Consider the following 25,061-nt stretch of genomic DNA (forward strand, 5'->3'; position numbering starts at 1 on the left):
AATCCATGTCTCCCTCCTGTATAAATCGTTCAGCGGCTGACCGCTGTTCTGCCTGAGCAGTAAAGCAGAGGCATGCCAAGAGCCTGGTGGGGCCTGGGTGGGGCCAGTCGCTGGCAGCAGCAGAAGACCTGGGGGCATTTCTCATCCCAGTCCCCCATGGAACACACTCCTCCAATTTCCCTGCTTAATCTCTCTGGGACCTCCAGAGAGGTCCCTTGCCCCTTCATTGGAGGTCCCCTTGTCCCTTCCCTTCCCCCTGCCTTTATGTTGCTTGGGACTTTCCCCCTCTACTCTTGGATGGTGTTGGCCTTCCCCACTGAGACTGGTGCACAATCAGTGGGTCCTCCTGGGTTCGTAGCTTCTGTGCAAAGAGCAAGCGGCAGCTTGGCCAAGAGAGCCTGTGCACGGCTTCACCTGGGGCCCCCTTCCTAGATCAGGGGCCCTCCAGACAGTCACTCATGCCCTGGTCACACCTCACGGTGGACTTTTGAAATGCACTCTACATGGAGCTCCATCAACCCCTCAGAAGCTGCGTGGCCCAGAATCTAGTGCCATGGGCAGTGTTGGACCAGCCTCGGGATGCCTGTGTGACCCCTCTGTTCTGCCATCTGCACTATTGCCAGTTGGCTTCTGGGAGCAATTCAAGGTGCTGATGATAATCTATAAAGCCCTTTGTGGCATGGGCCAGGTTATCTGAAGGACATTTGTCTCCTGGGGTGTCTACCTGTCCAGTAGGAGCCAACAGAGTGGGCATGCTTCAGGTCCCCCTGATCAAACATGCCATCTATTGGGACCCTAGAAGTATGCCTTCTCTTGCCATGCCTGCCCCCTGGAATGACATCCCCCCCACAGGTCCAGATGGCTCCCACTCTGATGAGCAAGTCTTCAAAAACATGGCTTTTTTATTATTTTCAGATCCCTCCCCACCCCCACTGCCACCCAATGCTGCATTGCAGCTGAAGTGCTTCTGCTTGCAGCACTGGGCAACCTGGCTGCTGGGTCCCTTCCCTGTGGCCTTGGAAATTTCTTGGACTGTTTGGTAAACATGAGTCTCAAATTGTGTTTCACCCTTTTGAGGCAGGAAAAACAGTAAGTCTTACAATAAAATTCAACAAAGTTTGAAAACTGCAAGTAACAATGATTGCCCACTCACGCTGATCTTTGGCCCTTAGTATGTGGCCCCTGGGCATCGTGGCTGCGCTTTGTCTGCTTTTATAATTTTATAAGTTTTTTTTAATTTTGTCTCTATGTTTTCTTTGAAATGTTCTGCATTTTGCAGTGGTCTTAATTACTGTGACGTGTAAGTGGCAGGACCTAATTGACCTTGGCAGCTCTCAAAAAACTAAACTGGGTTAGAGCTGGTTAGTTTCTGGATGGAGACCCCTGGAAGTCTCCGCTGCAGGCTAGGCCAGGCGGTAGAAAAAAGTTCTCAAAGGAGATGGTGGAGAGGCCCTTCCATGTCACTGCCAAATGAGCAGTAAGGAGGTTCCCATGGGCAGGGGTGGCTGTGAGTCTGACTCAACATCTCTCTCTCTAAAAAAGGAATAAAATACACTGTACATGTACAATTCCAGAGCAATGCCACTAATGTCCAGCAGATGACAGTGATGAATAAAGTATTGGGATTGATTCAAGAATTGGGAATAATTCCAACTATTTTCAAATCTAACATGAGGAGGGGGAGGAGGTTTTATTTTGTTCTCTAAAATTTAAATTATTTAATTATTTTTTCTTTTTCTTTTGTTTCATTAACACATTAGTCTTTTACATTTTTTCTACCATTTCTAGCCACTCTGAATAGTGTGGACACATGAGAAGGATGGGATAGAAAAGTTATATGTAAATAAAGAGACAGTTTGTAAAAGAAACAGTTGTCTCTGAAATGCATGTATATGCATAGGAATTGAGTAGCTAATAAATTCAAATAAATAAATAAAATGCCTGCTATCAGAAAACTTGAATCACAGACATGCAATTCTCTTCCAAACTGTGTTGCAAAATGCAGCCTGAAGAGAATTATTAGACTGTTAGCCTACACTACGAAACCATGCGGGAGCCCAGTTGCTAAGGGCCCATCGTGCACAGGGGTCTCTTAAGGAACTTCCAGCAATTCTACAACTCTAGAGTAGGAAGCAATTGCACAGTGTAGTTCTTAAGGTGTACCACCTGAGCCTCTGGAGGATGCAAATAATCCTCTAGATTTGCAATCATGAATCTGCCAGTCGCATGTGAAAACCCTAAAAATTAAAGCTCATCCTTGTCTGGTGGCAAGGAATTCCACTGCTTAATTATGCATTTGTTTTAATTTATAGTACTCGGCTCCCAAGACTCCAGGTAATTTACAGTAATCAACACTAAAAACATACTTCAATGAGAATAAGGTAAAAAAAGTCATAATCATAATCCCTCGTCAGCCACAATGACCACAGCAACATCCAAATTAAAAAATTGCGGCTTAAGTTCACCATAAAATCTAGTATAAAAATATTTTTAAATAGTCTGTAAAGAAGTTCTGTGTTTTATCACTTCTGACTTTCCCTGTGCTTAGTTACAGCTGACAACCCAGAACTCGCAATGCTTTGAAAGAGGGAGGAAACTCTTCTTAGTTCACAGCTGCTGTCCTGTACATGCGTTTATAGAGTTCTTTTCCACGGCTCAGCTGGGGTCTTTGCTCACAAGCCATGTTGGCACATCTTTCCTCATAAGGGAGCTGCTCTGTCCCCCTCCCCATCATTTGGGGGTGACAATTTCCACCCTTCCTGGAGCTTCAGTGAGATCTGAATCTGCCAGTCTGGAGGCTGCTCATATAATCTGTTCTACATTAATATAGCGCTAGTTAACGTAATGAGTAGGAAAATGCTGGCTGACCCATGAGGTCAGCCAGGTTTCAGGGTTTGTGCTTCTTTCCTTGGACTTCCTACTTCCCTTGGGGGAGAAGTAAAATGGAAAAAAACTGGGTCATCTGCAGGGTCAAAAAAGTCGAGATGGTGGCCACAACCATGCAATGAGCCTCATCCCTTTTCACACATGTGATGCGTGTAAAAAAAGGGGGGCTTTGACTGTGTGATTCTGGCCACCATCTTAGCTTTTTTGATGATGTGCAAAAGTGCGGGGCCTCAGTTGTGGGGGTGAGAGGGCCATCTTGACTCTGCCTCCCTCCCTGCAGACACCTCGGCCTTTCTGGCTCGCGTGTTCAGTGTGTGGGGGGCCCACTGTGGTCTTCACTTTCCCACCCTGAAACTTGACTTTGAGCACACAACACAAGACACACCACCCCATTATATTCTCACCCCCTGCCCCTCAACCTCCTCTGGCACCAGGCCCCCGGGCACCCCACTGCCTTTTGGAGGATATTACACTCTGCTGCCCATCGGCTAATGTAGGTACTTTGGTCCAGGAGCACCTAGGACTGCGAGTCCTTTTTCCCTGTTTTATTTTGCTTGCAAACATCTTGTTTACAGCAGTTCTTATGAATGCAGGGTCTGTATCCCTGTTAGTAGCTGTCCTGCAAAGGGTGGTTTGCAGCGGAGTATGATGCCTTTTTACCTCTTAAAATTCACTTTTAAAATTTACATTTTGTGTCCTAAGAAGCCTCTCCAGTCCACAGAGTGCAGCTGTACTGGGTCCAGCCACCATGTGTTCTGCCCAAAAAGCATTCTCTGATGGTTGGGTTCACACAACACAGTTAGCAGGGTCAATGGAAGACCTAGCAGCTGCTGTTGTGGTTTTAGTGAGTTGCACAAACCTAAGCTGTTTGATCAACTTCTGATTTGTTGTACAAATCCATGAGATGGTTTATCCAGTAATAAAAATCTATTGTACCACAGTGCTGGAAACAGACACTGGTGTGATTTTGTAAAGTAACGGCAAAATCTCCTGTGGGTTGAATTCAACCCTGCTGGCTGCCTGAGCACGTGTGGGACCCAGGCTTTTAGAAGATGGCAGCAATCCATGGGAAGGCAGCCTGGCTCCCAAATTGAAGCTTTTTAGAGTTTCATTTGGGAGAAGGAAATGTGCCCATTTGAGCTCTGAAGGCAAGAGGATCTATCAACATACCCCCAACCTGGAATTGGAAGTTCTGAAGTGTCCTTAAAAGGACGTACACACTCTGGCCACCAGCAGCTGCGTAGGAAATCTCTGGGCTTTGCAAAATATGGCCGCACCTGGAGAAAAAGAGGAACTGAAAGTGAGACTACTAAGTGCTTCCTAAGTAAGGAATGACAGGTTATTTTGTTCATATGTCTAAAAACAATTCGGGCTTTTGATGCTTGTCAGAGCAGTAAAATTTCTCTCTCTCTCTCTCTCTCTCTCTCTCACACACACACACACACACACACACAAATACACACACACTGTTCTTTGGAGAGCACTGGGTCGAGGAAGGCTGAATGACATAAAAATGGGTTAATGACAGATGAGGATGTTGCTTTGTTATGTTTAGTGTTCACCCTGTTTTTCTATGATCGCTGTTTAGGGCACGACTGAGTCTCTGGTGAGGCCAGCTGGGCAGGAGAACGCCAGGCCACCCAGCCTACCTCCTGCTCAGTACAAAAATCCAGATAAACTTGCAGACCAGAGGCTCTCCCGCCTCTGCTGGCAGCTCCAGGGAAGGGGAGCCCACCACCTCTTGGGGTCTTTGGTTCCTCTGATAAACTGCGCCTCCTGCTGGGAGAAACTTCTTAACGTTCAGCAGGAATCCCTCTCCCTGTGCTTTAAAACCGTTATCCTGTGTCCTGGGTTGAGGGAGAGCTGCTCTCGTCCTTCTTCTGGGAGACACTTTCTTAAAGCGGCTCCCGGCTCCGGCCCTCTCTCATCATAGCTCTTAATTTCCAGGCAACCTTCTCTGTACCTGTTCTCTTCCTTTTTTATTTATGTGTTTATTTATTTATCCTGAAGTTCAATAATGCTACAATTAACATGTATACAATTATATATTACAGTACTGTTCTATAAAAAGCTACAGTTTAAAAATGAAACCCTACTTTACCAGATAAGCTATATATTAAAAAGGTATATAAAAAACTACCTAAAGGAGAAAAACAAACCAGAGATCCCACCTCCCAGAAATTGGGGGGGGGGGAGTCAAATCTCTTCCAACTTCTCTAAATCTTCCCTAAAGTGAGGTGCCTGGAACAGAACACAGGACTCGACGTGGTTTGGAGATGGCGTGAAGCTCTTCTCTGAGCGCAGCACCCCTTACTGTGCTCCAGGGAGGCCTCCGCAGCCCCCCCCACAAACAAGCCAACACAGAGGAAGTCAGGCAGGGTCTCCCAGAGGAGGAAGAAGGCTGTGCCAGAGGCTGGCACAGCAAAGCTCACCTCGCCCAAATGTCCCCTAGGCCAGTGTTTCTCAACCTTTGCAACTTGAAGATGCAGCCATGGGAGTTCTGGATTCTGGGAGTTGAAGTCCACCCGTCTTCAAGGTGCCCGGTCGAGAAACACTGCCCCATAGAGCCCGTGAAGGAGAGAGAGGGGATTGGGCAGCACTCGCATTTGGAAGAAAAATACATCAGTTCAAGAAATGATCTTCTGCTCAGATCTGAGTTTGTGGCAGATTCCTAATTCTGGGTTCCAGCTGCACAAGCCGCCTACTGGTTTTCCACAAAAATCTTCAAAAACATTTTTCTTCTGCACAGGAATTTGCAATTTGGAGACAAATACCAAAGCTTTTCAGCCAAAAAAAGAAAAAAAAGAAAAGAAAAAAGAAAAGTACAAGTGTTTTAAAAACTAGAAGCCGTGCTTGTCTCTTGGTAAGCAAAAGTTATCCCCAAGGGCTTTCTGCCAGCCTTGGAGCAGCATAGCATATTTTTGCCCAGTGAAGAGTCCTGTGTTACTTAAAAGCTTGCAGACTTCCCCAAAGAAACTCAGTTCAACAGGCAGGCAAAACTTGGAAGGTTGTTTGTCTGTTTTAAATCAACAAAGAGCATTGTAGCACGTTGATTATTTTTGTGCCTCTGCCTTTCTCTCAAAATCAAAAAAAAATTATGAGTGTAAGAAGTGCGAATTTGCCATAACATTTGGATTACAGAGCCAGGAAAAAAACTGCTGTGGCTTCACATCTGTGCTCAGGATACAAAGCCTGTGCCTCATGGGGGCCAAAAATAGGGGGGCTTCTTTGCCTTTTTAGTGTGTTAGGGGGGGCTAAGGGATGGAAAGGATGCGTTAAGCCTGCAGATGCTAAGGGCACCCTTATTATCCCTAAATTTTCCTGACCGTGGGGTCTCTTCCCCAAAGGGGCCCTGGGCTGCATGCTTGGGCCTGGAGCCTCAGTGGGCACCCAGTGCCTGGCGCATGTTGTGCTGTGCCCTCTGTCCCATGCTGCTACCCACCTCCCTGGCAGCTCTACCTGCTCCTCCCTCCGTAATGCAGAAAGCAGGGGCCCTGAAAGAGCATGCCCTTCCCAACTCACATTAAATGGGGCCTTTGTGGGATCTTTCAGCTGAAGCTACCTTACTGTTTGATTCTGGCTGAAAAATGAAAGGGAGGTGCAACAAATTAGCTAATGCCATAACTTAAAATGCCCAAACTGGGTTACAGTGAAGCCACTGGCCTCAATTGGGAAGTCCTGTTTGAGGGTCAGGGGGCTGCAGGGAGGCAGATATTCCCCCCAAAACGTTTCTTTTCTGGATCCCAGAGTACATTCCCCCCCACCCCATCCCAATGCACAGTTGGGCAGAACAGGTGAAGGGGGAATCCGCCATTTTGTGGTGGAAGCACGGAGTATCTATTGTGTACATCTTAAAATAAGCGTCATGAAATTGGGGAGGAAACATAGCAAAGACCTCCCTACCCCGAAAATCTTTATTCCACCCATTTCCATGATGTGGTGCCACATCCGATGTACAGCACAAGGGTTTTTGCCCCCCTCCCCAAAATAATGTTCCATGTGCCCTGCCCCGTCACCAAAAACTCGCCTATCTGTGTTTTAGAGGCGGAGAGCAAGAATTTGGGATTGGAGGAAACGGTACTTCGCTTAAGCTCAGAGGTCTGCTCCTGACATGATATCCATCCCACCATTCTCAAGTTCCAGAGCTAACCTTTATGTACAACTTGGACCCAGAAGGTATCAAATAACTATTTAAATGGATATTAGTGTTATTATTGATAATTTGCATACTAGTTATGAATTATTAGCTCATTGTTGACGATTAACGCACATGCCATTTGTTTATTTGTGTGGTGAAGTGTGAAATTTGAGACAGCTACCAAGTTGTGTCTTCTGTCTGGCAGCCTATAAATATGAAACGGAGCAGGGATAACTGGCTGGACGCGGCATGGGCACTCGGTCCATGGTCAGAGTTGATTTGGTTGAAGTTTTAAAGCAGGAATGGCCAGGGCTGCTTTGTTAGTCTTGAGGTTGTTGATCTCCACAATTCGGAGGCTCGGAGCAATTTCCTTGGCATTTGCCAGGCTTGTAATGTGAATTTCCTCGTTATTTCAGCATCTGCAAAATCGAGAGTTTGTCTTCTCTCTCTCTCTCTTTAAAAAAGTTGCATCCCAGTGGCGGTGGGTGGGAGAGGCCAAGCGGCTGGCTTATTTTTAGCGGCCAATCAAAACATTTTCCAAGATGAAGGAGGGAGAAAACACAGAGAGACCTTTGGCGGCGTGGAGAAGCACCAGTCGAGGACAGGGCGGCCTTTGAGGCGGTTCTGCTGGAAGCGACGGGCGGCTGCCGGCTGCCATGCCCTGATCTCCTGGCACCCCTCCGGAGTGGGCTCAGCCCGGCAAGATGGGGGCCTCCGGCTGCGTGGCCGGCCTGCTGGTGCTGCTGGTGCTGCTCCCAGGTAGGCGCTTGGGAGCCTTCCGAAGCCACCTGAGCCGGGGAAGGAGGGGCCGCCCGGCTCTCGAAAGCGGAGCCCCCGGCTGGGGGGAGCTTGGAGGGGGGCTGATGCGGGTGCCAGTTTCAGCGTCCCTGATTTCTCATTTTGGGGATAGTATACATTTTTTATTTTTTGCAGATCAATCAAATTCAAACTTGAGAATGGATTAAACCTTTGCAGTAAATTTATACGCGTTTTTGTTTGCTATTTTGTCAGTGTGCATAGTGCAGGGAAAATTATTTTGTAAATCTAATATCTTTTGGTTCATTCTCTTAATAAATAGTCATTTTGTACAGACTTTCCCCTAATATTCAAATGTGAAATTAGATTAGTTTCCATTTCCAGAAAATCAAACATTTTCCTCTCATCCTCATGGTTTCCTGGGCCATGAATGGGAGATCGAGCCGAGCCTGGTGGCCACGATCCACCAGGAGTGACTTTTACTGGAAGAAGCCGTTTGTCCAGCTGTTTGAAAGAAACCACTCAAAATTACTGCACGTTTTTCCTTGACTTGATCTTTGTGAGCTTGTGAATTCTTTACAATCCAACCCTAAAATGAAAATGGGTGGCATCTGGGGACCCTGGGCAAATGGACGATAATCAGAATTTGGTGGAGAGTAACCATTCAGATGATGCATTTTCCCGATTTTGCCATAAAAAGAGCCCCTGATCAGCTCATGAAGGACAGACCGGTTTGCGTGCAGCTGCGGTGGCATCTCCTGTTCGGAGACTCAGCCTTGCTGTCTGCAGGGGCACCTGTGATGGGTTCCCCTCTTCAAACTTTGTCTGTACCTTCCTGACTGTAGTGGAAAACCAGGTGCTTCTGTTCTCGGGTTGAACAACTTGGTTTGTTCATAGACAACCGAGTTATTCTAAGGGTTACAAAACAATTTTAGGGAAATGCTTTATTGCTGGAAAAAGTTCAAGGTTTTAGAAATCCTTGATGATTCTCTAGCCTTTATGGTTTATTGCTGCTCTTCCAAAATGTTTTTTCGATGTTTGTTCATGTGTTTTTATGTGATATTAAGATTATATGTGTAAGGAGTGTGTTTAAAATATTGCTGAATGTGTCGGTTTCTGGCCTTGAGTACCCCTCCAGCAGTGACAAGTTATTTCTTTCTTTTTTAAAAAATTTAAATATAGCCTGGTGTAAATAAAAAAACAAAACGTGCTGTTTTTTTCTGGGCTCAGAAGCTAAACATAGTTGGGTCTCATTAAGATTTGGGTGGGAGACCGTGAAGAAATCCCAGGGCTGAGAAGTCTCTGACAGTAACCTAGTCTGAGAATAAGAAGGAACATCCTGGAATAATGAAATGGCAAACCACATCGGCACCATTGCCAAGAAAACAGCACGGATGTGGCCATAAAGTCACTAGTATCCAAGACTGACTGAGGGGAGGATTTGTTTACTTTACATGAAGTGTGGGGTCCTCAGAAATATACGAAGATTCCACTTTGCTGGAGCTAACAGGCTTGGGTCCAGAACTACACACGGAATTTGTGTCCTATCTCTCAGCACTAAGAAGGTTTTCTGACGTTAGAGATACCTTTCATAGTGCTTTCTGTTTTACATTTCCCAGTCTCGCCTCCAGCTCTCAGGTCTCCTGGTGTCTTCAAGTATTAGCTAGATCTGACCTTGCTTAGTTTTTTGAGACCAGTTAAAGCCAACCGGATGCTGCTAAGCAGTTATCAGTATCTTTTCCTTTGGCTGTCCCTTGAGAAAGCACTGGAATTTGCTCACCTAGAAAAGAGGGGTTGCTGTGCTGAGACAGAAGGTGCCCGTGGAGCACTGGGGAAATAAGGTGTGCAAGCTAGGCACTTCACAAAGGAAGTCAGTAGCATGAATGTCTTCTGAATCTGGATAATACAGGTAGCTGGACCCTACTGTGCTGGACAATTTCCTTCCGGTCTCCCACCTCCCCTTTTTGGGGAAGGTGGTTGAGAAGGTGGTGGCGTTGCAACTCCAGAGGATTCTGGATGAAACGGATTACCTGGACCCCTTTCAGTCAGGTTCCAGGCCCGGATACGGGATGGAAACGGCATTGGTCGCACTTACGGATGACCTCTGGCGGGAGCAGGATGGGGGCAATGCAGCCATCCTGACTCTCTTTGACCTCTCAGCGGCTTTCGATACCATCGACCATGGTACCCTTTTGGGTCAGCTCAGGGAGTTAAGGGTGGGTGGCACAGTTTTGCGCTGGTTCGCCTCCTTCCTCCAGGGCCGGTCCCAATTGGTGGTGAGGGGGAGTGGGATCCGGCTCGTGGCCCCTCCTCTGTGGGGTGTTGCAGGGTTCGGTGCTCTCCCCGCTCCTCTTTAACATCTACATGAAACCGCTGGGTGAGATCATCTGTTGCCACGGGGTGAGGTATCATCAGTATGCTGATGATACCCAACTGTACATCTCCGTCCTGGGTGAAGTAAGTGATGCTGTGGCTGCCCTCTCCAGGGGCCTGGAGGCTGTGGGGGCCTGGATGGGGAACAACAGGCTTCAGTTGAAACCTGGCAAGATAGAGTGGCTGTGGGTTGGGGGCTCCCCTGTATCGGGGAACTTACCATCTCTAGTTCTGGATGGGGTTGCACTGCCCCAAACCGACCCAGTGCAGAATCTGGGGGTCCTCCTGGACCCACGACTCCTGGCAGCTTTCTGTTGTGTACATTTATGCCCTTTCCTGGATCGAGAGGCCCTCTGCTCAGTCACTCATGCCCTGGTCATCTCCCACATAGACTATTGCAATGTACTCTACATGGGGCTACCCTCGAAGAGTATCCGGAAGCTACAGCTGGTCCAGAATGCGGCCGTGCGAGCAGTTATTGGTGCCCCAAGATTAGCACATATAATACCTTTGCTGCACAAGCTGCATTGGGTGCCAGTCTGCTTCCGGGTCCAATTCAAGGTCATCACCTTCAAAGCCCTACATGGCTTGGGGCCAGGCTACCTGAGGGACCGCCTCTTCCCCATCACATCAGCCCGTCCCACCCGATCATGCAGAGAGGGCATGTTACGGACCCCGTCCATGAGAGGATGTCGATTGGCGGGGCCCAGGAAGTGGGCCTTCTCTGCCGTTGCCCCCACCCCCTGGAACTCTCTTCCTCCAGGGGTGAGGCAAGCCCCCTCGCTCCCGGCCTTCCGGAAAGGGGTGAAGGCCTGGCTCTGCCATGTCGCTTGGGGCGGGAATTGGGGTAACCAATCCTGGGGGAGGCTGGCTCCTTAAAGTGGTCCCCATGTATTTATGAATCTGAATCAGAACTTTTAATTGCCATCTTGGATGCTATTTTATACTTTATATTTACATTTATACATTATGTAATATATTTTGCTTTTACTGTATTTTAATCTTTTTTAGCTTTATTGTAAACTGCCAGAGTCCCTCTTTTGGGGGAGATGGGCAGTGACAACATTTGATTGATAAATAAATAAATAAATGAAAACACAGGTAGTCCTTGCTTAATGACCACAATTGAGACCAGAATTTTGGTTGCTAAGCAAAGCGGTCATTATGCAAATCGAACCCGATTTTATTATCTTTTTTGTGGTGGTCATTAAGCGAATCACTGTGGGTGTTGAGTGAACCATGTGGTCATTAAGTGAATCACATGGTTCCCCATTGATTTTGCTTGCCAGAAGCCAGTCAGGAAAGTCGAAAATGGCAATCACGTGACCACGGGATAATGCAATGGTCATAAAGGCAAACTGGTTGCCAAGTGCCCAAATCATGATCATGTGACTGTGGGGACACTGCAATGGTTGTAAGTGTAAGGACCGGTCATAAGTCAGTTTTTCCAGCACTGTTGTAGGTCGAACTGTCACTAAATGAATGGTTGTCAAGCGATGACTACCAGTAGATGTGGCAGATGCAAGACCAGGGATATCTGAACACGTGCATTTTGTGGACCTTTAATTCAGCTACGCTGGAAACTACTGCAGAGGAATTGTAGTGGTCACCTCCAGTGGAACCAGGGGAAGGAAGGCTGGTGTCCTCTTTCTCCCGTGTGGTCAACGGGCCACACCTACACATTTGCACATAACCTGGTTCATGGGTTTAATGCCCCAAAGTCCACAGTAAAAGGTCACCAATTTAATCCAGAGTTTACTCATCTAAATAAAATGAAGTGGAGCAAGATTAGCTATGGATAGTTGAAAGAATTACTTATTTAATAAAAGCAGCAACCACATGACAACCAACCCCATCCCCCCAGGTTATATTGCTCAATTAAAGAAAAGTAGGAGGTGAAAGAAAACAGAAAAAAAGAAGACAAATAGATTGGCTCCAGTTGGTGGGTCTTGGGCATCTCTGAAAACAAAACAGAATAGAGTATCTGGGCTTCAGGTCTCTCCCCTCCACCTTCAACAAGGTCACTTGTAACTGAAGATCTGCACAAGTTGAGCAGGCTAAAGTTTGTTTTCTTTTAATTTAAAATGTATGCGCCAACTGTGTCATGGGGAGTAAGCATGCCATATATCTGCTGCAAAAATCTGGGTAACCACCAGATGTCAGCAAAAAGATTCTGAAATCTCCAGCTCCTGGCTGTCATCTAGTGACTGTCCTGATTTTTGCAGCCCAGTTACACTATTTTTTTAATTAGTACTGTCCTCCTGCTATAGTGGAAGTAGGCAATGCCCACACCCTGTTTTTCTAGCCTGAGAATCCCACTCAGAATCCCATAAGGTGGCAAACACCTGTGTAACTTCAGTGATTTTGTTTCAGAGTTTAAGAAAAATGCATGCATTAAATCTCTGATCGACTTAATGTACCTTTAAAAATCTTTTTAAAAATGATAGGCCTTTTTTGATCCCCAAAAGCTCGGTGGGGTGAGAGCTAGAGTCTAAACCAGCAAATCAAAGAAAATGTCCAGGAAGAAGGCAACGGCCGACTGCTCCAATAAACTAGATGGGCGTGTCACGTAGTCGCCAAGAACCAACTCAACTTTTACTTGGTCTCACCGGGTGGCAGCTCCTGGCTGACAGTGGCTAGGAGAAGAGCCCAGACGCCTGCACCTGGGGTGTGGTAAAAAAAAGTCAAGATGGCGGCCACAGTGGTACAACTAAAGCTTGTCTGCTTTTTATGTGCGATGTACACATAAAACAGGCAGATTCATCATGCTGTTGTGGCCGCCATCTTGACTTTTCTGACCATTTCTGCAGACAGCCCAGGATGTACCCTATTCTGTCCCTTCCTGGTCTAGCCTTCATGGTTTCCACCATTATTTTCTGGCTAACATGGCTCCCTTTGTCTCAGCTGCTGGCAGAGAAGGTGAACCTGCTCCACCATTTTCAGACTTTTCTGCTATTTTGAGATGGGAAGAGGCAAACATGTAACCGTAACCCTAACCCTAACCCTTACACTGGACCCCACAGTTTGAAAGCAAACAAAATCTTAACTCTTCCCAGTCCAGGCCCCCCTTCAGGTGATCTGGCACCACCCACTTCGTAGCCCTCACCTCTTCCCCCTCAACATTCAGTGTGGTCCCTGAATGTCCAAATGATGACCACACACCTAATTTGCAGCAGCATTTGTCAAACAGATTTGGTAGGTTATTCCCTCTGGTTAGGAGCTGGGAGTAGATTTTATGCTGACCCCGTGTTGCTTCGGAGCAATGCATGAATGCAGCTGAAAGTTCTTTCCATTAGCAGTCCCTTTCCAATGTAGTGCCTCAAGACAAAGGCAACACACTTTCTCTGAACAAGCCCCATTTCTATGTATAGGGTCCTGAGTATGGATGGGCAGGATCCTTCCCTCCCACCGATGTGGCCTTTGTGCTGAGAACGGAGCTTTGGGGCACAAAGCTCCATTTCCTCGTTAAGGTTTCCTTCAAGCCTTTGGCCGCTGTTCCTAAAACCTGCTTCCCCGGTTGCCTTCCAGTGCCGTGTTCTTTTGCTCTTCTGTGCTCTCCATTGATCTGCTTTCAGTCTGGCTTCCTCTGTCTTGTCTTTATGGGCGGATGGGAGCATTCATGCTTCTCTGGGTAGCTCGAAGCAATTCCTGAGCTTGAAGCAAACAAATGTCTTCCTGCACTGTAAGAGTGGAGGAGGCACCATCCGAAACCCAGAGATGCCCGGCTGGTTTAAGCAATGCAAACTTGGAATCGGGTGGCAGGTAACCCTCTTAACCAAGTCTGCAAAAGCCCGGTGGGTGCAGATATAGGGCTTTCTACGCTTGTTGAGTTGTTGTGGCTTAGTGTGTTGCGTGAATGCGGCCAACAGTTACGAGCCAACGTCCTCCCGGTTTCTCTGCAGTTGAGATGTAGATGATGATGGTCTGTGGGTCGCCCCCTTTGAGATGGGTTTCCTAAATTAAAACCGGGGCTCCGCTTCCTTGGCCAGCGTTTCAGTCCTTCCGCTGTACCCATGGCAGAGAAAATCAGCACCTTGGGTTGTTTGTGGGAAAGCAACCGTGGGATGCAAAAAGCGAATGGCAGTGACCGTATATTTAATAGCACTGTGGCTTTTGTTAGCTTTGGAAGGAATCTTTATTTTCTTTCTGGGGAAAGCAACACAAAACTCCTAATTCCGTTTGGTGATTCTGAACGTATCGTTGTATAATATGTGTGTGTAGACTCTGTGGACATACGGTCGCACAATACTCCTCTGAGGCCACTTTCCAAGTTGAGCTGTTTAAGTTCCCATCACTGATTCAGGGATTCATTATCCCTGGAAAGACTTGCGTGCATGTGGTCCGTAAAAAGTTGCACCAGGGCTATAATTTGACTGCAAAAGAAGCATCGACACTATGATTCCAAGAAGGGGGAACAGGTAAGCGGATGGAAATGCAAGCCTAGTCGCTGCCCGCCTCTTTCAGACCTGGCTGAAAGCAATTGAGAAGAAAGGGACACGACTGCAAGAACTACGGCAACTGCACTGTTTTGCACCTACAACCAGAGTACCCCGATGTACTTGCATTTTCTAAAAATCTTTGGCCGCTTTTAAGGTGTCACTTCACTAGAGAACTAAGACTCAAAAATTACTGGTTTGGAAGGGATCCTGGGGCAGCATCTTGACCATCCTCACACTGTAACAGTCACGAAATCAGCCTTCCCCAACCTGGTGCCCTACTAGGGAAGGAGCTTAATGTCCTCGACTTGGTGCGCCAGTTGCACCTGGAGGGTCTCCCATCCCGTCTGAGACGCTCAGCCAGGATGGAACAGGAATGAGGCACTATCGGACCAAAACAGGCATGCAAGATTCTTTTTTCACTCAACTTCATGGTGTCAAGAAAGAGCTCTGAGGCTGTGTGTTTGAGGCAGCCAAAGCTTCCTTCCCAACAATGAGATACATTCCCTGCAAAGTTCAGGGCTACAGTTTGTTGTCTGGCTTGCATGGAAGTTCAGTTGAAAGTTGGTCCGTCCTGGGTATATACAGTATAAGAACCACCTGCTATTTAGATGTAAGATTTAGATTTTCAAGCCACATGCCTCCCCTCCAGCTCACTTCCCTTGTTTTTCCCTGCAGTGTGGAGACTGTGGTGCTGGTGGACAGAGGTGGCATTGTGCAGCGGGGGGGGGGGGGCACACCCTTGCGTTACACACCCTTTTGCAGGAGCCACAAACGGTATGCCCTTGTCCAGACACTGAGCTGTTGTTGAAGCAGGCTGTGGATGAGCTCACTTGGAGAAGGTCTTCTCAAATGCTTTTATGAGCTTCAAGCCAATACCCTTGTATTGCTTTCTTTTGCAAAGAAATGTGCTGGTTTTCATTAGCAAAGCACCTATATGCCTCTGCATTCAGCATTTACTTCAGTCCAGTTGTGCACATGGGAAAGGTTCTGTAGGCTGAAAAATTCAAACTAGTCAGCTAATCAAGTCTCAGGATGATGGTTTAACTCAATCTTCCCCAACCTGGAATCCTCTAGATGTGTCGCATTACAACACCCACCACTCCCATCTAGCACATTCCCTGACAGAAGGCTGGCTAGGGTTTGCAGGGCTCACAGTCCAGCACACCTGAAAGGCTGACTTAAAGATTGTCAACTTTTTTTATATCAGGTTTGCAGAGCACCCTGCTCCCCCCAGCCCCGGCCTTCTTCCGGTGTTGCTGAGGAGGACTTCCCAAGCGTTCTTAGCCATCTGGTTGAGACTGCAGATAATTCAACGACATCTAGAAAGTAATTTGTTTCCCTCCACTTGTCTGCTTTTGTTTTTAGCATGTATGTATGTAATAGTCTACACTTTTACGTCTGGTTTTGGTTAGCTATTCAGCTCTGGGACATGAATACATTAAGAACAAAAAAATGGTCCAGATGTCAACAATGGCCTGGACATCTGAACATAAGCACAGTGTAGCCCCAGATTTTTCTGCATCTCAGCAGAGAATAAAGTAGATTTCTTTAAGATTAAAAGGCACTACATCCTGTGTCTCAGAAAGAAATGATACTGCAGATGAGTAGAAACAGTGTTGTATTTTCTTAGTTGCAGAGGTAAAAATGAGGCCCTCTGGACCTAATCAGGAACCCAGGGATCTTTATGGTTACTTTGAACATCCCAGAGCTGGCTTCTGACTTTAGAAGTGCATTCCTAAATTCGGTACAGTATTAATGCTGCCCCTGATGATTTTCTGCTAGAGGGGAAATTTCAGGAGGGCAGCATTTTTGAGCCCCTCCCAAATGAACAGATCAGAGGAGCCAAGATAAACTGCTGATCCAGATTTCAGAAGCCCTTCCACGGTTCCACCTGCTTTCTTTTTCCTCTGGTGTCCATTGGCTGAATTAACCTAGAACAGCCCAGATTTTGGGGGAATGTAATGGAAGTGGGATTGGAAATTTGTCCTGGGGAGTTTAGCCATGGTTGAGAGTGGTTGATTGTTTTAGCAATGGAAGGATCTGGATTTTTCTTTGAGCAAAAAAGCCTTGCTCTTCCTCCAAGGCATGTGCTTGTGCAGCAAAGGACCCCAGCAGAGAGTCGAGGTGGAGTTGTGATCTGGCAACCCTGTTGCACGTATGTCTCTGCAGCAAAGGATGTATTTCTTTGCTGAGGATTGTATATCCTGAATGTAATCATAGTGCATAGTCTAGTGCTGGCCAAAGTGAAGTATGAGCTGGAAAAGGGCCCCTATCTGAGACTCTTGCAATTTAAATTTTAATAATGAGAGAGAGAGAGATTTAAGCTCACCCAAAAGTGTTTGGGTCCAGGAAAATAAAATTTTCAGTGAGTTTGAATCCTGGTAACCTCACGGATATATCTCTGCCATTGTCTTCTTCCAGGTTATTTTCTTTGACTCCCCCCTCTAGCCCACATCCGGTTTAGCCCTGATCCAGGAACTAACCCGGTCCTCCTGCTTAGCTTTTGGGGATCCATTAAGGTTGACTCTGTAGCTTGGCATGTTACATAAATGCAGCCCTTTCCCTGCCCCAGTTGGGCTTGTTGTCTGAAAAGCGCCTTGCCCTGTGTGTGAAAGGAAAAAGGGGAAGGCGGCCTCTCTAGCTCTGTCTCTTTTCCCCCTCTCAAGGGCGTGGCACCCCCTTTAACATCGATGTGAAAAGGCCTCAGATTTTTCATGGGCCTCCGGAAGCTCAGTTTGGCTACAAAGTCCTGCAGTTCACAGCCCAAGGGCAGAAATGGTAAGTCTGTGCAGCTGTTTTGTGGCTGCTGCTTTACTGTTTTTGTTGTTGTTACCCATTTGCCCCCCCCCTAAGAAAGAACAGTAAAGAAACTTACGGTATTTCAAAGACTCAAAATGTATTATAGCAAATAAACTCCCGTGGACTATCAGATGCATGGAATATTATCCTGAGGGAGGAATAGATAACATATACAGCTTGCAACAAGTAACAGTTTAAAACATTTCTCTAAAAAACAAAAATGCAGCAGAAAAAAGCCCACAGGAATTTTACAAAAATAATATATTAAAAACAGCATTGGATTTTGTAGCACGCCAATCAAAAGACAAAGGTCTTTTTAAAGATAATAAATGGCCCAACCAGTGATTTCCACTCGAAGGTCAAGGGAAACTCCCTAAGAACCAAGGCCAGTGGCTGGCTTGGAGGATGGCCCGTAAGGAAGGGAGGTTGACGTTTCTTAGGGGCTGGGTCCCGGGTTCTGGTCCCGAAGGGCTCTCCGTGCAGCCTCTGAGGATGGGCGCGACACGCAGGCAGGATGCGTGGGAGGAGACGTCGGTCCAACCGTCGCGTCTGCACTGGAACTGAAGAGGCAGCACAGAGTGCATGCAGAGCTCCCCCCCGTGCCTTCGTGGGGGGTCACTGTGGCACTGCCGCACTCTTTGTGGCTGGGAATTCAACACAGCCGGCTGCCAACGCCAACGCCCGGCGAAGTGGGACGCTCTGACCCTCTCTGGGGGTCCACAGCCCTGCAGTGCTGGGGCCGTTTGCCACTACACAGGGCACGAAAGGAAGAATCAGTGGGCCTTTCAAGCATTTTTCCCTTCCCGGATGGTAGGTTGTGCGACATTCCATAGGATCCCATAGTTCCCATACTCAGGGCAGGAATCCAAAAAAAACCTTTGACAAGTATCTCTCCAGCTGCCCCTTGAGTGCATTTGGCGAAGGAGCCGTCAGCTCCATGAGTGATTCTTCTAAGGAAGTATTTCCTTGGCCCTCCCAAGTTTCCTCTCGTTTCCGAGCACTCTGGCCCACGTGCCCAACCTGTCATACCCTTACAGCACAGGCAAGATCTCCAAGGCGCTCCCTGGCATTTCCCCCACTCGTTCAGGTTCTGGAACTTACGGATAAATGCGACTAGCTCGACTTGGTCACAGAACAACCCCATTTTCTGGGTCTGTACAATAGATTGAATCATAAACTACTCAAATGGGTGGGGTTTGCACAGCGTGGTCAGCCATACAAAACTGATTAAGGCTCAGGCCACCAGCCAAGGTTAGGTGTGCAGGCACAGCTCTGAGGCCAAGAGTTCTTTTAAGGCTCAGGCCTCACATTTGGGCTCTGCGGGATGGCCATCCCCTGCAGTGCTGGACTGGTGGCTTCCCGCATGGGGCAGGGGGTGGCCCATGGGGGGTGATTTCCACCTTCATATTCCACGACCCATTCTTTCCCCCTCTCTCTCCCAGGGCCTCACTAGGAAACCTCTGCTGCTTTTAACGGAAGGCAGCATTGCTACTGGCAAATGGCAGTGTACGAAAGAGGGGTGGGGAGGCTCCTCTCCTCTTCTGAGTGAGCCCAGGTGAGGAAGGGGCAAACGGCTGGTCAGCCTGGGGTCTTGCAAGGAAAGTCCCGTTGGCAGAGTGCTAGAAAGCCTTTGGCCCGGGAGAGATCAGAAAAGTCACACTCCAGGCATTTCTATCAAAATAATTTTATTTACAGAAAACAAACATATTTAAAGGCTGTTTGCTGAGAGGAGAGATTTCTGGTTTAATGTCCTCATCAGGCAAAAGATCACCATCAGCAAGTCCTTGCTGTTCTCTTGTGGTGGTCAGATCAACTGGAGAGCTAGAGTTTAATCTCCCCCAGTTTTGTTCAGCAAAAGAAGCGCTTTTGCTAATTATCAATTTCTCTCCCATTATGAACCTGTAGCTCCTTTGGCTTAGTTCATAGCCAACAAAGATGGCTTTCTTTGTTGTGGGGCCTCCTTTCCTTCTCTGTTGTTTTGGAATATGAACCCAAGCAGTGCTACCAAACACTCTAAGATGGTTTACCTTTGGTTTCACACCATAAAACAAATGGAATGGAGTGTCCTGAATCACAGAGTTATACGATCTGTTTTGTACATAACAGGCAGTAGATATTGCCTCTCCCCAATACTTAAAAGATAAATGTGAATCTTTTCGCATGCATTCCATCGCATTTTGCAAGGTTCTGCCCTTTCTTTCAGCAACACCATTTTGCTGAGGGGTGTAAGGGTTAGAAAGAATTTGTTCTATCCCCTTTTCCACTAGGAACCTTTTGAATTTGTGAGAAAGGTACTCTCCTCCTCTATCACATTGGAGTGCAGATACGGGCCTAGGGAATTTTCCATTTGCCCATGTCACAAAACCTTCAAATTTCTCAAATGCCTCATCTTTGTGTTTTAAGATGTAGATAAATGTGTATCTTGAGAAATCATCAATGATGGTCATTGCATACCTTGCTTGTCCAAGACTTGGAGCAAAAGGACCAATAATGTCAGAGTGTACAATTTCCAAAGGTCTAGTTGTAACTCTGTCACTGTGCTTACTCACAGGAGCTTTGAGTGTTTGGCATTCTTTGCAAACTACACAATCTAAGTATTTGTCACAGGGTTTTATCTTTAGGTCAGCACACAGCTGTGGCATTTGTGCTATATACTTGAAATTAGCATGACCAAATCTCCTGTGCATCAGGTGTACACATTGGTCATGATATGGCATGTTGCCAACTGCAGCCTTGCAGCTTGGCTTCCTTGCATTTTGCACAATGTACAAGGAGTCTTTTAACATACCAGTAGCACACAATTTCCCATTTTTACGTATCTCACAACCATTTTTCTTAAATGTTATGACATACCCTGTTGCAGCCAATTGTGCCACAGATAAAAGGTTTGATTGTAAATTTGGCACATACAACACACCTTTTACAGTTTCTCCCAAGCAGGATAAATACAAGTCACCTTGTCCCATAATTTTGGTCACAGACCCATCAGCCAAAGATACACTTTGTCTTTCAGTTTTAGACAGTGACACAAAAGAGCTTTTACAATTACGTAAATGACAATTGGCCCCAGAATCTAACACCCATACATCAGAATTACCCTTCTCAGCAACCTGTGCAATTTGGCTTGTCTGAAGAGCCTTCTTCTGTGTTGCCCTTGTGTCCTTCTTCTCTGTCTTTCTACTCTTGGGTCTCAAGGCACAATCTTTCTGCAAATGTCCAGCTGAGCCACAAGTGAAGCATCGCTGGCTGGTTAGTGCTGTGGCCTCAGCTTCCTTTCCCTTCTTTTCCCTTGTTTTCTGGTACTGCAGCTTTCCAGAAGAGATGGGGGGGGGATCTTTCCTCTCTCTTCTCCCATTCAGCGAGTAAGCGCTGTGTAACATACGATGGGGTGAGGTCTGCTTCAGGCATAGCCTCCAGGGTACAAATCAGCGTGTCCCGCGTTTCATTCAGTGAGGACAGGAGGATATAGGATTTTGTGAGAGGTGTAAATTCCATTCCTCTCTCCTGCAACTCAACAAACAGCTGCTGAATATGATATAGGTGCTCAGGAAGGCTATCTCCTTCTGCAAGGTAGGCTTTGTACAGCTTTTTTGTCAGGGTAACTTTACTCCCTGCTGTTGCCTTTACATACAAGTCTCTCAAAGCATCCCAAAGTTGCTTTGCAGACTGCATACCTCACACGTGGACTAGCTGATTGTCCTCAACTCCCAGGATAATGGTGGCTCTAGCCTGCTCATCCTGTCTCAGCCTTTCAGCACTGGGATTTTTGGGGGGTTGCTCACCAATTGGCAGCCAAAGATTCTCTCTGTGAAGATACATCTCCATCTTCAGGGCCCAATTCAAATAGTTGGTCTCTGATAGGCGCTCCAGAGGCATCGCTGAGGGCTGGGAGGTAGCCATGGCTTCTTCCTTCTTTTGCAAGTCACCTCAGCTGGCTTCTTTGTCCTGTAGACCGGCAGTTGCTGGAAAATCGCCAGGCGGCTCCAAAGAAAATCTTCACAGGTCTTTGCTACTTGCCTTTAAATTGTGCATGAGGTGTGGAGCTGATCTCTCTATTCTCTCTGGGCTTTACTGGGCTTACTGGGGTTACTGGGCTTCTTACTGGGCCCATAATCTGTTGGCAGAGTGCTAGAAAGCATTTGGCCCAGGAGAGATCAGAAAAGTCACACACCAGGCATTTCTATAAAAATAATTTTATTTACAGAAAACAAACATATTTAAAGGCTGTTTGCTGAGAGGAGAGATTTCTCTCAGCTGCATACTCTCTGCAAGCCTACACAGAAGGGAAACTGAAACTAAAAACAAGTTCAGGCAAGTTCTTCCCCTTAGGCAATGCAACCATTAACATGTGAAAAGGGGACAATTAAATTCAACCTCTTCACCCAGCCAAAATGATTAGTTACCATAGTAACCTTAATCTGTAGTAGAAAACATATTAACAAGTTCCACTTGGGAAACATCCTGTTTTGGCCATCTTCAGATGGGGATGGAACCAACAACGGGGATATTGGAATAGGGAAAGAATGGATGTTGTAACTCTATTGAGGGAGGATGTGATATGAAGACTATTGTTAGGGTTGGGGAGCGGCCTGAGCTGGTCATCTGGAACGTCCCTATGCCACAAAGTCTGAAAATGCACTTTGATTCTCCGGCCATCCAATTCTGAGACATCAGCTTTCTTGCCAATCTCAAGCCGTCAGTTCTGCTTTTTGAATCATTAAGGACACTCTGAGCTGTCTGCTGGATTTCCCCAGTCATACATCCGCCGTTTTGTGAAATAATTGATAAAGTACAAAAAGAACAATTGGCAGCATTCCCTCTGAGTGCTGTCTGAAAATAATTCAGGGATGAATGGGCAGTTTCTGTGCTCTGGGTCCAAAGATCAAACAGGAGCAAGAAACACCAACCTGCTTGGAGACAGTGAGCACAGTGGGACCACTGTGGCCAAAAGCTGCAAGGTTTGGAATGGGTTTGATGAATGGGTTCAGCAGATGGGGCAGGAAATGGGATGAGTCATGTAGTAAGAAATCATAGGAACAAGGTGGTGGGAACCTGGGTGTCAGCTTAGATGGGATGCTGCAGAGGAAGAAAACTGAGATCAAGTTGCCAGCTGATGAGAAAAATGCCCCAAAGTATCCTTGTGGCTTATGTTTTTTTGTAATAGGAAATTGTTGTCCATCTTATTTTACTTTCCAGTACTCTCCAGTTAAAAATCCCCAACTTTTTATTTCTTTCTTTGGTTAGTTATTAGGTGCCGCCAAGTCAGGCCCAATTTTGGGTGAACAGATGGACAAAACCCTTGTCCTGTCCTTAGAGACAATCCCCAGCCCTTTGAGAAACACCCCAGAAGCCTCCTGCATCCAGGCATCCGTTCATCCGTTGCCCTTCCCTTCCTCTATTTCCCCCATCCTCTCCACACACCCTTTTTTCTGTCCATTGTCCACTCCCTTTACGTGCCCAAAGTTTGTGAGCTTCTCCAGTCAGTGTTTATTTGGTCCAGGACTGATGGGTTCTTCTTATAGTCCATTGTCCTGTTGGTAACATCCCCAAATCCATAATTAGAAGTTGTTGGTCTTCTTTCGCTTACTCTTTCTTGGTATCTGTAATGATTGCCTATTCTAGAACACCATCAGACTCATGAGCAGGATCACAAAGATATCTGATTTATTAAAGAATAGTATGCAGGATCACAAAGAAAGCTGAGAATGAAAAAAGCGCGCCAAATGCAAACTAAAACTCTCGGTACAAATGAGATCCCTCCCCCCGTAGAATCTTTCCAAGCTCACAATCCCAGGTGCTCCTAACGGTTTCTGATGGTCTGCGGGAAAAGGCCTTGAACAGAGAACATAACCCAAACACATTCCATTGTAATGAACACAGATACAGAGCTTGGTACAAGGCTTCACAGCAGCTCCCTCCCAAACAGAAACGCCCGTCAGCGCCATGGCATGCAATACGTTACGATGTACAGTGCACACTGAAACAGTGAACATGACAGTATCTGACCTTTGTTGTTGTTGAAAGGTCCTCATTTTTCATCATTTTCTGTCATTGTCTTCCAAATGTCCATCTTCTCTTTACTTTTCCTGCCCACCATTTCTCTCTTCTTGACTCCAAGGAAACAAAACTATCGACCACTTTTACTGCATCGCTGTCAGCTCTGGGATGCAGGCAAATTCTGCAGGATTGAAGCAGAATGGTGAATTTGTGTTTTTCTAGTAGCCTGAACTAGCCTGGCCAGTGGGAAGGGATGCTGGGTCTTGTAGTTCTCCAGCATCTAGAAGGTCCTGGGCTTCCCTGTCTGGATATTCAGGATTGCAACCCTGAAAGCAGTGCCTGTAAAGGTGAGCGCCTTCCTGGCGTTCAAAGTTTGTTCTCCCACCTTCAAAATAAGAAAGGAAAAACCAGCTGGAAACTGAGGCACTCAGGAGAGTTGAATGGTTTCATTTGGGGAGTTTCCAACATTTATTTGTAGAAACCAAAGGACCTTAACTTAGTTCAGGGGTACACTGGTAAAAAATGGAACCAGCTGCTGAAAATTCATCTCTGAATCCCCCTCTGTGCTCTTAGAACTTATTGGGGTGGGGGTGGTGTTAAAAGGGTTTCTGACTCTTTTATCACCCTAGGAAGCGATGAAGTGTTGCAGTTGTAACCAAACTGAACCCCCAAAAATGAACAGAGGAAAAAAACCCTGCAGGTTTCTCTCAGACACACTTTTTTCTCCCCTAAGATGAGTCCATCATGCTACTAGTACCTGGGAGGAATATGAGGGTTACATTTTGGCAGCAATGAAGAATCAGGAGAATTGCAAATGAAAGGACAATGTGTTTCTTGTGAATTTGGGGTGGGAATGGGGAGGTTGGCTGGACTATTTTTTTATACTCACATGAAAAACAGATCAGGCTGTTCAGACTTCATCCTCTTTTTTTATTCTCATGGGCTTGTCTAAAAGCCAACAGAAAACTGGAGTGACTTAAGCTCATTTAAGAGACGTCTCCTTGGCCCGCCCGCCCTGGACTCTGGGAAATGTGGTTGTGGGGAGGAAGCTTTCTGGATGCCCCCAGGTATGGCTTTCCTGGGGCAATTACAATTTTATGCAGGAACCTGCCATTCCCTCCCATTTGTAACCCTCTCGTGTTTGCCCAATGTGCCTCATGTTTTTATTTCTAATTTTGGATGAGGTTTAATTTTACCAGGTCTTTCTAATGCAGTTGCTTCTCTCAATAGGATGTTGGTGGGTGCACCTTGGGATGGAACTGAAGATGACCGGAAGGGTGATGTTTACAAGTGCATTGTGGGAGAGAGGAAAAATTCAACATGCACCAAAGTCAATATAGGTATAAAATTTGAAGTCCATGCCATATTCAGTAGCATATGAACTAGTTGCTCGTAGGAAGGGGAGTGGGGAGAGCCCACTGACTTCTTACCAAAGGACTGCATTCTGCTCCGGATCCTGTTTTATATAACCCAATCAAAATGGAATACCCACAAAGCACCCAAAAGCTCCCAAAGAGCCAAAATTACACCACAGAAATTCTTCAGTTTCATAGCCAAATTATAGCAGATGACCAGTGGCTCAGGTGGCCAGAGGATCACAGGCCTAAAAGGGAGATGTCTGTAAATAGAAGCTGGGGGGGCTTCCCGTCTCTAAAAGGGCAGGAGAGATGTTT

General features: G+C 46.6%; 1 protein-coding gene across 1 annotated transcript in view; it reads left to right on the top strand.

Annotated features, from left to right (window-relative positions):
- The first annotated feature begins 7,728 nt into the window (after window positions 1–7,728).
- The window catches only part of ITGA10 (integrin subunit alpha 10), a 64,209-nt gene continuing 46,876 nt past the window's right edge, over window positions 7,729–25,061 (top strand). Inside the window, exons 1-3 of the mRNA XM_063316706.1 lie at window positions 7,729–7,783; window positions 17,259–17,370; window positions 24,619–24,728. Of these exons, the coding sequence (XP_063172776.1) occupies window positions 7,729–7,783; window positions 17,259–17,370; window positions 24,619–24,728 (277 nt within the window). The remainder of the gene's footprint in view (window positions 7,784–17,258; window positions 17,371–24,618; window positions 24,729–25,061) is intronic.

Source organism: Candoia aspera, chromosome 17 (genome assembly GCF_035149785.1).
Source record: "Candoia aspera isolate rCanAsp1 chromosome 17, rCanAsp1.hap2, whole genome shotgun sequence".
Classification (NCBI taxonomy): domain Eukaryota; kingdom Metazoa; phylum Chordata; class Lepidosauria; order Squamata; family Boidae; genus Candoia; species Candoia aspera.